This window comes from Glycine soja, chromosome 10 (genome assembly GCF_004193775.1).
Source record: "Glycine soja cultivar W05 chromosome 10, ASM419377v2, whole genome shotgun sequence".
NCBI classification, from domain to species: domain Eukaryota; kingdom Viridiplantae; phylum Streptophyta; class Magnoliopsida; order Fabales; family Fabaceae; genus Glycine; species Glycine soja.
Window position 1 is genome coordinate 16,951,876 of NC_041011.1, and position 12,376 is coordinate 16,964,251.

General features: G+C 37.1%; 2 protein-coding genes across 2 annotated transcripts; one reads left to right on the forward strand and one right to left on the reverse strand.

The window, feature by feature from the left end:
* The first annotated feature begins 1,112 nt into the window (after positions 1 to 1,112).
* Positions 1,113 to 1,910, forward strand: LOC114371475 (proline-rich receptor-like protein kinase PERK8). Its single transcript, XM_028328900.1, has 2 exons — positions 1,113 to 1,478; positions 1,593 to 1,910. The coding sequence occupies exons 1-2, from the start codon at positions 1,113 to 1,115 to the stop codon at positions 1,908 to 1,910; spliced, it is 684 nt and encodes a 227-aa protein (XP_028184701.1).
* Positions 1,911 to 8,837: 6,927 nt separating this feature from the next.
* On the reverse strand, positions 8,838 to 11,664 carry LOC114369252 (remorin 4.2-like). The gene is made up of 2 exons (XM_028326441.1): positions 10,740 to 11,664; positions 8,838 to 9,304 (listed from the first exon to the last, which is right to left on the reverse strand). Exons 1-2 carry the CDS (start codon positions 11,436 to 11,438, stop codon positions 9,113 to 9,115), a joined length of 891 nt encoding a protein of 296 aa, XP_028182242.1. The 5' UTR covers positions 11,439 to 11,664; the 3' UTR covers positions 8,838 to 9,112.
* Positions 11,665 to 12,376: the final 712 nt, after the last annotated feature.

Here is a 12,376-nt window from a genome sequence, read left to right on the forward strand (position 1 = left end):
GCCAAGCCAAGGCATTTGTGTTTTTTTCTGTGATTTTGTTCATGCGCTAAGCGAGCCCTGCTCGCTAAGCCAATTAAGTTCTAGTAGTGTATTTGGGCTAAGCGCTTGCTGGCGGTAAGCCTGTTTAGAGTGTCGCGCTAAGCGAGCCTATCTTGCTAAGTTCAATTAGCTCTCTGTTAGAGAATAAGGCTTAGCAAGCCATGCTTGCTTAGCCACTGTGTTGTTTCAGCTAAGTGTGTCTCGCTTAGCCAGAGTCTTTGTTTTTGTGTTGATGCGCTAAGCGCGCACTACGCGCTAAGCGAGTGTTGTTATTTTTATAAGGCGCGCTAAGAGAGTCAGTCTCGCTAAGCGCCCAGTCTATTTTTCAGTTTTATTTTTCTGCTTTTAGTTGAAATAAAAACCTGTCTAACTTGATTCTTGTACTTTTGATGCGGATGGCTTCCAGGAAGAGGAAATCCACAGCCTCCCAACCTCGGTAACCCTATGATACCACCCAGTTCGTTTCCAAGGTTGCTTGGGAGCGTTATTCTCATAACGTTCACTCCCGGAACATCCTTCCAAAGAGGAACGTTAACCTCTTCGTGACTGAGTACGATGAGTTCAGGCGAGAGCTCATCCAGCACAACTGGCATAAGGCGCTGACACAGCATATGGACAGGCACATCGATGTGGCCCTAGTTAAAGAATTTTACTCGAACCTGTATGATCCAGAAGATAAATCACCAAAATAGGTTTGAGTCAGAAGGAAGCTAATAAAATTTGACGCTACATCGTTGAATGCTTTCTTGGAGACACCACCAGTCATTCAGTCAGGGGAGCAGTACCCCTCGTACTCTATATTTTGCAGGTCGCGCACAGATCCTCAGGAGCTTGCCTCCAAGCTTTATATTCTAGGGTGAGGATTTGTTCTTAATGTTGAAGGAGCACCCTGGAAGCTCTTGAGGAAGGATCTGATGATGTTGGCCCAGACCTGGAGTGTGCTATCATATTCTAACCTTGCCCCCACTTCTCATACCTCTGATCTGAACATGGATCGGGCGAGGTTAGTTTATAGACTTGTGATGAAGATGGACATGGACGTGGGCTTTCTCATTTCACACCAGATCTCATAGATGGCCCAGTCCAACTCCTCTAAGCTTGGTTTTTCGGCATTGATTTCAGCATTGTGCATAGCCAGAGGAGTCATCTCAGATTCTCTGACTTTCGAGTCTCTCAATCCAGCCATTAATTTGGCATACATTAAGAAGAACTGCTGGAACCTGGACGATCCCACGATCGAATTTTCAGGGATCTGCAAGGCACGGGCTAGAGGATCTGAGGGTCCATCTTCGGCTACTCCTCCTGCTCCTGCTTCCTCTGCACCTGCTCCTTCTCTGACTCCAGCCCCTTTTACTTCAGCACCACCATTTCCTCCTGCTCATTCTCCAGCACCAGCTTCCTCTGCTTCATCATCATCATTCGAGTGCCGATGCTCCAAGGTCATCATTCCTATGTTGCAGAGCATCCACTGTGGCTTATGACTGGTGATGCAGAGTATGCATGACTCGACTCAGCATCGACCTTTTATCAGCATGGATGAGTTCATGGCATAGGTGGCCTGGCCAGGAGTCCAGCCTTCTCCTTTGGGGGGAGGTGAGGCTTCCGCAGCCCAAGAGCCTCAGCCAAAGCCAGAGGTTGCTCATGAGGCCACTCTAGAGGCTACTCCACGTACCTCACCAGTCACTTCACCTATTGTGGAGGTCTCTGAGGGTGAAGAAGGCCCCGTGGATATTGATTATGTAGCAGATCTACAGGCGGCACAGAGTACCTGGGATCCTTGGCCGACAGCAGCACAGGAGACACCACAGCCAGCCCAAGATACTCCTTCTTCACCTCATGGCGAGCCTACACCAACTCAGGATGATTGTTGATAGGAATTTCATTTATTTTTCTGCTTTAGATACATTTTATTTTCAGTTTATGTTTTTAGTACAGTTTTTATGTTTAGTTTATTTAGTTAGTAAATTTTGAAAGCTTGTTGAACAGTTTGCAGTTTGATTAATATTGTAGTGGTTTGGTTTGATTGAAAATCTTATGTTTGTTGAATGAATTAGATTGATCAATGGCATGAATTGAGTGAATTGTAATGCGTAGATTGTATGCTTTGAATAAGTATTCAATAATTAGAAGAGAAAGAACATGGATTAGATACATGGTTGAAAATGTTAGTTGGTTTGACAGATTGAATGTGAAGATAATCACTAGCCACAACCCGGTGAGTGTGTGATCTTTAATTGTGAGGGAATGAATAGCATAGAGTACTGATTTTTGCATGAATCTCTGATTACTGAATGAATGCATGAGTTTGAAGATGATGAAGTGATGCAATCCTCCCTAGGAAGGGACCAGTCACTAGAACCATGAGCAAGAGACTCCAAGAAGATTGGGCTAGAGCTGCTGAAGAAGGCCCTAGGGTTCTCATGAACCTTAGGGTACATTTCTGAGCCAATGGGCCAAGGTTGGGTCCAATTATCTTTGTACATATTAGACTAGAATGTCATTATATTTGGTCCTTGTATTTAAGGCTCCATATTGTAGGTAGGGTACCCTAGAAATATAGGATTTTTCAGCCCTTGTATTTTAGGGCACCTAGACTAGTTTTTGTATTAGGGGTAGTTTTGTAATTTCACATGCACTAAGTGGATATTTGATGTGTGTGGTTGGAAATAAATTTAATTGAATTGGTAGAAGCCCAATCCAATTAAATTTTAGAGGGGGAAGTGAGCATTTGCTTACTACACCCCATTGCCACATCATATAGTCTCACTTTGTGCATGTCCTTCATGCTTTTCATGCCTCATGACACCTAAGCACACTTAGTGGAGAATCTTGGAATTGATCTTGGATTAGTGGGCTAAACCATAACTAAAATTCACTAATCATAATTAGTGAAATTTTGGCTCCAAAGTTTGGCTCCACAAATTCAATTTCAAATTCAAGTGAAATTTGAATTTCCCTCCAATTTTGTGTGACACTTAGGCTATAAATAGAGGTCATGTGTGTGCATTTTTTTTGAACTTTGATCATTTGAATATTAAACTTTAGATCTCAAAGCTCATTTAGAGCACAAAATTTTGTGCTCTTCTCTCCCTCTCCCTTCATTCATCTCCTTCTTCCTCCAAGCTCTTATCCATGGCCTCCTATGGTGGTGAGCTTCTTCTAGACTCATCTTCTCCTTGAAGTGGCGTCTCCTCTCTCTCTTCCTTTCTCCATTCTGCTTCCATTCATCTTCCAAGAAGAAAAGGAATCCATTGATGAAGAAGATCCTAGGCCTACAAGCTCCAATGGAGCTTGCATCATGAAGGCCATGATTGACTGAAATAGCTACTTAGCCAAAAAGCTTACCTTGTGCATGAATGAATTATCCCTTGCACCCATGTTGAGCTGAAAGTTTGATTGATTGACTTGAACCCTAAGCCTATAAATTGTAATCTCCATCTACCTTGTCTCAGGTTGTAGGAGAGCATTATAGTTCAAGGAAAATTTGTCCCATATTTGGGGGAGTTTATTGGGTGACAGCAATTGTGGTAAGAAGATGACAGCACACACAGCAAAATCAATAAGCAGCGAGTAAAAGCTGTTAAAATTAAAAAAAAAGGATAAAAAGAAAGAAATCCCAAAAATAAAAGCTAAGTGTGTGCTATTGTCAAAGCTAAGTGCCTTAAATGAAAAAGGCAAGTAATTGAAGCTGAAATAAAAGAGAAAAAGGGTTGATCTAAGGATGAATGCTCTCCTAGAACTTAAGATTTTTGCATCCTAGAAAAACCACATTTTGTTTGCAGCCCAACCTCATTACAAGCCAAGAAAAGCACTTCGGACTCAATTTGTGTGTTTGTGACTGTATGGCTTGAGATGAATTGCAAAGATTGAGACTTGTGTTGGTTGTTGATTGAGAAATAGCCTTAAACACTTGTGCTTGAGAGAAGCAGTGACCGTGAGGCATTGGCTTATGGAATCTTCCTTGATATATGTCTTGCTTGCTAGCTTACTTCACTTGTGTGCCTAATTATCATGTTCATATCTTTGAAAAGCTGCATATCTTGTGAAAAGCTGTTGATTGAAGCATTGTATGCTACTTGTGTCATGTTATTGAATGCTTGGAAATAAACACAATTTTGAATAACCACTGTGATTTTGTCACTTGAGGACAAGTGAACTGTTCTTTCTTTGCTTGAGGACAAGCAAAACTATAAATTTGGGAGATTTTGTTAGTCGTCATTTACGACTAACTTTTGTAGAAAAGTGTTATAAAATGTTTGTCTTCTCCCCAATTTATGGTTCTTTTTGTAGATTTGTGCATATTTTTAGGTTTAGCTTAATTTTGTTAAGTATAAATTCCCAACATTGTGAATTTAATGTGTTTAAACTTCAATTTCAGGTAAAAAGGATGAAATTTGGGCAAGCTAGCAGCTAGTGTCTCGCTAAGCGAGGCCTGTGCGCTTAGCGAGAGTCGTGCGTTAAGCGAGGCACTCAGCCCGCTTAGCGAGTTGGGAGAATCTTGAGGAGAATCTAAGAAGCATCTACGCGCTCAGTGTGTCATCAGCTCGCTTAGCGAGGCGTTTGTCTCTTCCTACGCTAAGCGCACCCAGCTCACTCAGCGGATATTCACTAACTCGCGCTAAGCGCGCCTTCAAGGATAGAAAGCCCTTTTTAAGGCTGAAGTTGGAAAAATCAAGCATTCGGTTAAGAGAGAGCATGGATTAGAATGTAGAGAGCAGAACAGAGGCACAAAACAGAGCAAGGAAGCCAAAAATCTCAGCTTTCAAGAGGATTTTAAGTTTAGGAGTAATTTCTAGGTTCCTAGAGGTGGAGGAGACATCCCCACCACTATGTAATCTGTTATATTCTTCTTAAACCCTCATCTTGTAGCTGAAAGGTGATGCCTTGTCATGGAAGGCTAAGTATATCTGTTGGGAAATTCTGCTGGAACTTGATGTAAATTCTTAACTATCTATTTAAAGTTGTTTTATGTGTTCATTGCTTCTATCTGCACTTAATTGTTGCATGTTTTTGGTCTGATCACCCATTGGTGTGTAAAGTTAGGATTTTTAGCATTGGAAAATGTATTAATCCTTAGAACTGGATAGAGCAAGGCTAGATAACTGCATTGCTAGACATAGAGTGCAGTGTTTTAGTTTTTGATATGTTGTGATTGTAATGTTGTTCAATTAGGCTAAGTTCGACGAGACATCCGAGAACGAGGTTTAATTAGAATTAGTTCATTCACATGAGGAATCGGTGTTTGGTATTTTAGTCCTCAGCATAGAACACAGAAATAACATTAAATGGAGAAAAATATTTTAATTACATAAAGCGCTCAGTAGAAGGACCCAAGGTTTTAATCATCTGTTTTCTCTCCCATTTTGATAAGCGTATTTGTAGTTCTTTTAGATTTACAGCATATACATCTTTGATTTAATTTTGTTTACATGGCTTTATATCAATGTCTGCTTGTTGAATGAAACTTCACCAAATGACACAAGTTCCCTGAGTTCGATACTCGGTTTCTTACCGTTTTATTATTACTTTAACGACTCGCTACATTTTCCGATAAAGTTCGGGACTGTCCTAGAGCTTGAACAATCATCAATAACAACATCAACTCATATTGACATAATCATCAATAACAACATCATTTCATATCAATATCATCATAAACATCAACCTCACCTCATATCAATTAATGTCATCAATAGGAACATCAACAGTAAGTCACATTCCGCATATACATACATCTGTAGTTCATGCCTGAGATTCACACTTCTCAAGTCTTCAGAACACACAAGTCTAATAGTAATGTTATTAATCAATAATAGATATATCGCATCCCATTAGTCAAAAACATTATTTTCTTTGAAAACCAGCATGCAACAAGGACATGCATACATCCCCATAGTTAGGTTCCCTAACTCCAACTATGGTATCAAAAACAATAAATTATAATAAACTCCCCTCACCTATCATGAGCTCTCCTTCAGTTCCTCTTTGCGTTACTCAAAGGTCTCTCTTGTTCACGCTTGTTAGTCCAAACACTAGGTTCTATATGCAAAATTGAAGGAAATTTAATATGGATTTTAGAAACAAGGTAATGACAACATTCAGAGTCAAATACCCCAGTCAAACATAAAGGGCTGAGGGGTGTTTCGGATTCTACAAAAAGGAAACATCATTTTGAAATTCCGATCACGCCAATGTGACCGGGGTTCAGTGAAAGTCACAAAAATAACATCAATGTTATAAAAAGATCACTTTTACAATGTCTCATTCTCTAGGGTTTTTCAAAGGAAATATAAAAACACCCTATTATAGTACCCAACACACATGAGACACTAAGAGGAACTCAAACTAATTAGGAGAAGTGAAAAATCGTGTTTTTCACGCTGAGAAACGTATTTATAATCGTGTCATGGTGAAGGGAACATTGCGCTTTTTCTCTTTGAGGAGATGAAGGAACAGGATTTTGCTCCTGATGAGATTACAATGTTGGTTGTTCTCCAAGCATGTAGTTACTCTGGGTTTTGCACTTATTCAATGAGATCGAACCAAAGTATGGGATCTGGCCTGCGATTAAGCACTTCTCTTGCATGATTGATCTTTTAGGTCGTGCCGGAAATCTATCCAAAGCCATGAATATGATCAACAAAAGCCCACTTTCCGAGTCACCTTTGCTTTGGAGAACTTTTGTCAATGGCTGTAAGCTTTGTGGTGATTTACAACTAGGAATGTGGGCATCCAGAAAATTGCTTGATTTAGCCTTCGATGAGGCCTCCTCTTACATACTTGTATCAAATATGTATGATGAAGGAGGTTCCAGCTGGATTGAGATATACAATGAGGTTCACTATTTTATAGCAAATGACAAAGACCACCCTCAAAGCAGAGAAATTTATGCAAATTTGGATCTGTTATAAGATGAAATATGTTGGAGCTGTGGGAACGGAAATAATCTTGAACCGATATCAAATTCTGTGACATTATATTGTTAGAGTTGCTATACTTCATTATTTCAACAATATTCTGACGATGGAGGGAGGATTTACCAGTAGATAACTCTTCCATAACAATTTTCTAATACTTTTACCATAGTAATTCTGTATACCACTTCTAACCAAGAAAAGGTTGGAAAACTTTGAACATCTTTTGTAATGTTCGTTAGACGGTGACTGGTAGAAGTTTTCTTGTTAGAAAATGGTGCAGCAGCTTCTTTTTCTCTGATGCTTGTTTCCATTAGGATCCAAAATGAACCCAAATCATGTACATTTGTAATCTTTGTAGAAAATTCAGAACTTGACCAGCAGTTTACGCATTACACTTCATGAAAATGAAAGCAAGGTTCTAGCATGCAATGGAGTAAGTAGATTTGAATAGTACTAATACGATAGTTATTTTGGAATGCTGTGTATCATGGATTTATTTACTGTTTCAAATTATAAACACTGCATTATAATAGAAATATGACCTTTTTATGCCTTGCCTTGGGTCCAAACTCCAAATACATACAGGCAAGCATGAAGGAATAGTTCAAGAAATCTGTGAAGCACATCTAAGATAAATGAAAAATATTTGATTGTTTTATTAGCTACCCATTGAGAATTAATATACTGCGTAAGAAAACAACATCCTTGACAGATACTTCTTTAGTTTTATTGCCTGACATAGAAATATTAGCAGTGAGAAATTATTACATGGTTTGAAATCACTATGTGTCCATGGTTCAAGTCAATATCTACATGATCAATAATCGAATTTTATGAACTCTTTCTTGTAAATTGAGAAACTTGACTATGTGCCGCATGGAGATTAACTGAGACCATAAACACATGATGGTCTCAGACCATATAATAATTTCTGGTCTCAGACCATATAATAATTTCTAGTAAGTAGCACATGGATACAGGATTTAGCAAAAATGTGGTGCTAAGGACATGAAAATCAATTTGTACACAGGAAAAGGAGATACTGAAACATTTAGAGAGATGCCTCGATCATATTTCATGGCCAAAATCTTCTCCCTTTGGAAGGTAATGAATTTATCTAACTAGACATTGTAATTTGTATCTAGCTTTGTTGACTATGTGTTCCATGCTGACACTCAATCCTTTTCTAGACCAGTATTGGTGAAAATTGCCTTCCACTGGAGAGACTCACGCTCCAAATACAAAAACACACTAGAAAACGAAAATTATTTCTACTGTTTTTAACTTTAGTTCTTATTGAAAGCGTGAAAACTCTAGTTACTTGGTGATGAAATACTAGCCACATCACTGCGAAACTTCCGTGCAAAAGTTGAGCATCAACTATTCAATTGCTTTTTTTTCACCTGAGTTGTCTCTGGTCTACTAAGTTGCCACATGCCTAACTTTTCACTTGAATTGAATAGGTGAATAACTTGGTTCTTCATTGACTAATGAACAAAATTTAAGTGCGTAACTTTATTTTTAGTGATGTTCTCTAACTAGAATTAGTGATTTACTTTACTAATCCGTGCATTAAGTGGGTCATTCGACTCTATCTAGTGCGTTAAGTCTGTAAGATATTTTCTCTTAAACTAAACAAATACTTCTTTTTCCCGTGATGGGGTATGAAAATTAACAACTGATTAGGAAGATTTGTGAGGGCCAGTTTGGTATGTCAAAATCTAACAATGTGGAGAAAATTGCATAAAATGTTGGACACACACAGTTACGTGTCGGCAATGCATTTGCGAGTAGTGGAAGCCAACTAATTACAATAATAAGCATTATATTATTAATGTACAAAACTTTTAATCAGCACAACCAACCAAATGATCATTCATGTCTATAAATTAATTCTAATGCACTAATCAATCACTCAAAAACACTCCAATTGGTTTCTATATAATATATAATATAATAACATATACACCTCATATCTTCTTTTTCTTTATACACTGCTAGCCCTCTTTAATCCTTTAAATTAAATTCAAAAGGAAAAGGGACTCTTATCACACTATGTCATCTATTATGCTCAAACTTTTTCACTCTATGTTTCTCTTTTTGGTTACTTTTCTCTACAAATGTGGTTTCAAAACATAACATTCATTTTATATAATTTAAAAGAAAGATCTTTTGGTAGGTGCTCTTCCAACTGCTCTCATGAGGTTGGCAATCTCCAGAACCCTGGCTACTTTAGTTCCCCTTTTAGCCTCTGCCGATGCCTTTCTCTCCTCAGCTTTTCTATGTGCTTTTGCTACATCATTTTGCATTTTCTCCAGTGCTCTTGCTCTTTTCTCCTCCAGCTTCCTCTGCACAATTAGTGCAATTTTTTTTTGGTTAATGATGGACAAAATTGTAATTACATGTAGTGTGCACTTTGTTTGTCAAAGTTCTGTTTTACTGTCCAATAGAGTTAATGTAATGTAGGCTGAAAATGAAAGTGGCATCAAAATCAAATCATTGGACAACTTGCTATTTGCTGGCAGCTACCATATTTTCAGCCCTTTTTTGTTGTGACTGTAAAATTAGAATTGAAGATAAGGCAATGGATGCAACCCAAAGGAGTCCCTTCAGATATTACCATGTATACTTCAGATATTTTTAAAACTTTTTACAATAATTACCTTAATTTTTTTAAAAAAATTCTAATTAGTTTTACGGTATAAAACTTTTTACTCTTGACTATATACAACAATTGAACTCTACTAATAATTAAGTAGTAACCAAAAGAATATCCTTTTGCTCATAAAAAAAATACAGAATATGCTTGCAGCTGGATGATATATTACTTTGAAATTGGCATTACATCCTCCCTAGCCCAAACAAGAAAAAGAAAAGAGGAAACAGAAAAGATTAAGAAGGAGCCAAATTCTACATATCTTTTCAACCTGAGAAGACATAGATTTTAAGCCTGCGTATGATCAAGATCAAGCCCTTGAATTGCTTGCTAAAACCACAAACGTACATAAAAAATAATCAAAGAATATTTGCTTCCACTGGCACTTCTGTTCAGGGAATAATAATAATTAAAGAGGGAAAGAAAAGAAAATGAAAATTGACAGGCAATCTAGACCTCGTTCAACCATTCATAATTTCATAAATGGAAGTTTCTTCTGTTCAAGAAAATGAAAATAATTCCCACCTAATTTTGTTAAAAACTTAAAATATAGTGATATATGATTCAAGAGTCCAAATAACAATAATGAGTCCAGTCACAAAAAAAAAAAAAAAACATTAATGATGCAATCATCAAATGGTGTCAAACCCTACTTCCTAACATGTCAACTATATTCAATTCAGTTTTTTTATTAAAAAAAACCCACTTTTATGAAGACCCAGAAGAAACTAAGGTAATCGTTCTGTTCTTCACCGATAGATTGGATCAACCATGGACTAATTTAACGCCTCAATTTTAGTCTCCAGAGTAATCATCATAAATAAGCACCCCCATCACCATAAAATCCCAACCAAACTAATCATCATGATCACTAACCAACCCACTAACACCCACAAAAAAAAAGTAACCTAAAATTCAACTCATTAGCTAGTACTATATATACCCTTGCTTAGGTTCGATTCCCAAGTATGTATGCATGAAAGAGTATCTATTAAGAGATGTTAGTCCCTTAATAAATTCCATTACTTGGAAGAATTAGTCTTTATCTATCGGTACTTCAAAGAACTAGTACTCTCGGCGAACCAGTGACCACCCAAAATAATATTCATAATTGATACATAACATACCTCAACTTTCTTCATCCATGAAGATGCTTTCTGAACCTGCTCATTCTCCCAGCCATTGATAACAGCATCTTCCCTCTTGAACCTGTTGTTGATCTTAGCAACCTTAGCGTTCTGCCACGCCGATATCTTTGCCTCAACTTCCTCCTTCCTCACTCTCTGCACTGTCATCTCATTCACAGCACCACCACCTGAAGTAGCAGAAGAAGAAGAAAAAGTCCCTCCACCACGACTTGGAGGCGGCGGCGATGACGAAACCGCCTCCAAAGGGTTGTTATCCGCCACAATTGCCAAAGGGTTAGTCTCCTCCATCATCAACACCTCATCCTCTTCAATCCTCCCCAAGTTGTTGTAGTTATTGTTATTGTTAGTGTTGTTGCTATTAACACCTCCTTCATCGCTATGCATCATCATGTCCAAGCTCATTTGACTTGGGGTGGTGATGTTGTGGTCGATGCTTGAGCCTGCTAGAACAAGAGCACTGAATTCTCTACTCATGCTGAAATTCTCGCTGGAACCACCTTCTATGGACACAGAAGATGAGAGGTGGCTGTGGCTGTGTGTGTGTGTTTCAAAGTTTGGTTCTCTTCTTGGGGGGGGAGTTAAGGCGTAGATTTCTCTGATTTGTGGTTCGTTTTCTGCACTGTCAATGTGGTGTTGCTCTGTGCCATGGCTTGTGGAAGGTGTTTGATCATTCAACATGAGAAGAAGGGTGTGTTGAGGGGTTTTGGTGGAGTCAGTAGTGGAACTTAGAAAGTGAAGAGAAAGTGGACTGGACTACAGACAAAGTCAGGGGTTCAAGCAGAAGCAGAGTACCATGGGGTATTTGTTTATTTTGTGTGTGTGTGTGTGTGTTTTAGTCTTTTAATATTGATAAGAGAAAATGGAGAGATAAGGTAGAGAGATGGATAGTATGTAGATTAAAAAAAAAAAGAAAGGATTAATTAATTAAGTTTTTAATTCTTAATTTTTTTTTAAATGTGGTTTTTAGTTTTTGAAATGCGGATTAATTAATTTAGTTTTTAAATTTTATTTGATTGGTGAAAGTTTTTTAACTTTTTTTTGTTGAGGTTTTTAATTTCTAAATTTTTGTTGGCTGATTAAGGTTTTTAAACTTTTAAAAATTTTAGTTTTTAATTTTTTTAAAAAAATTGAATCCATTATTTTTATTTATTTAATGAGATTTTAAGGATTAAAAATTGAGGTTTTTTAAAAGTTTAGAGAGTTAATGGAAAAAATTAAAATACCTGAATCAGTCAAATAAAACTTTTGGGACTAAAAATTAAATTTTAAAAAAATTTAAGTACTAAAAACTTAATTATCTCAGAAAGAAAATAAAATATACACTTTTTTAAATTCTCATCCAATTTTAAATGATCACGTATTTAGGTTTTGTGAGTTGATAGAATTCGAAAATAATTATCATAAAAGATATTATCTAATCAATTGATAGGATAAAAATTCTGTACTAACAGGGAATACTAAATTATGGTCGTTGATTATAATTAAATATTTTTTTTAAATTAATTTTTGGAAAAATATACTATTAGTGATATATGAATATAGTGGTCCGAACTTCTATAAGATTTAACATTTATTGGCAATGGAGAACTCAAAATGAGATAACCTTTTCTAATAAA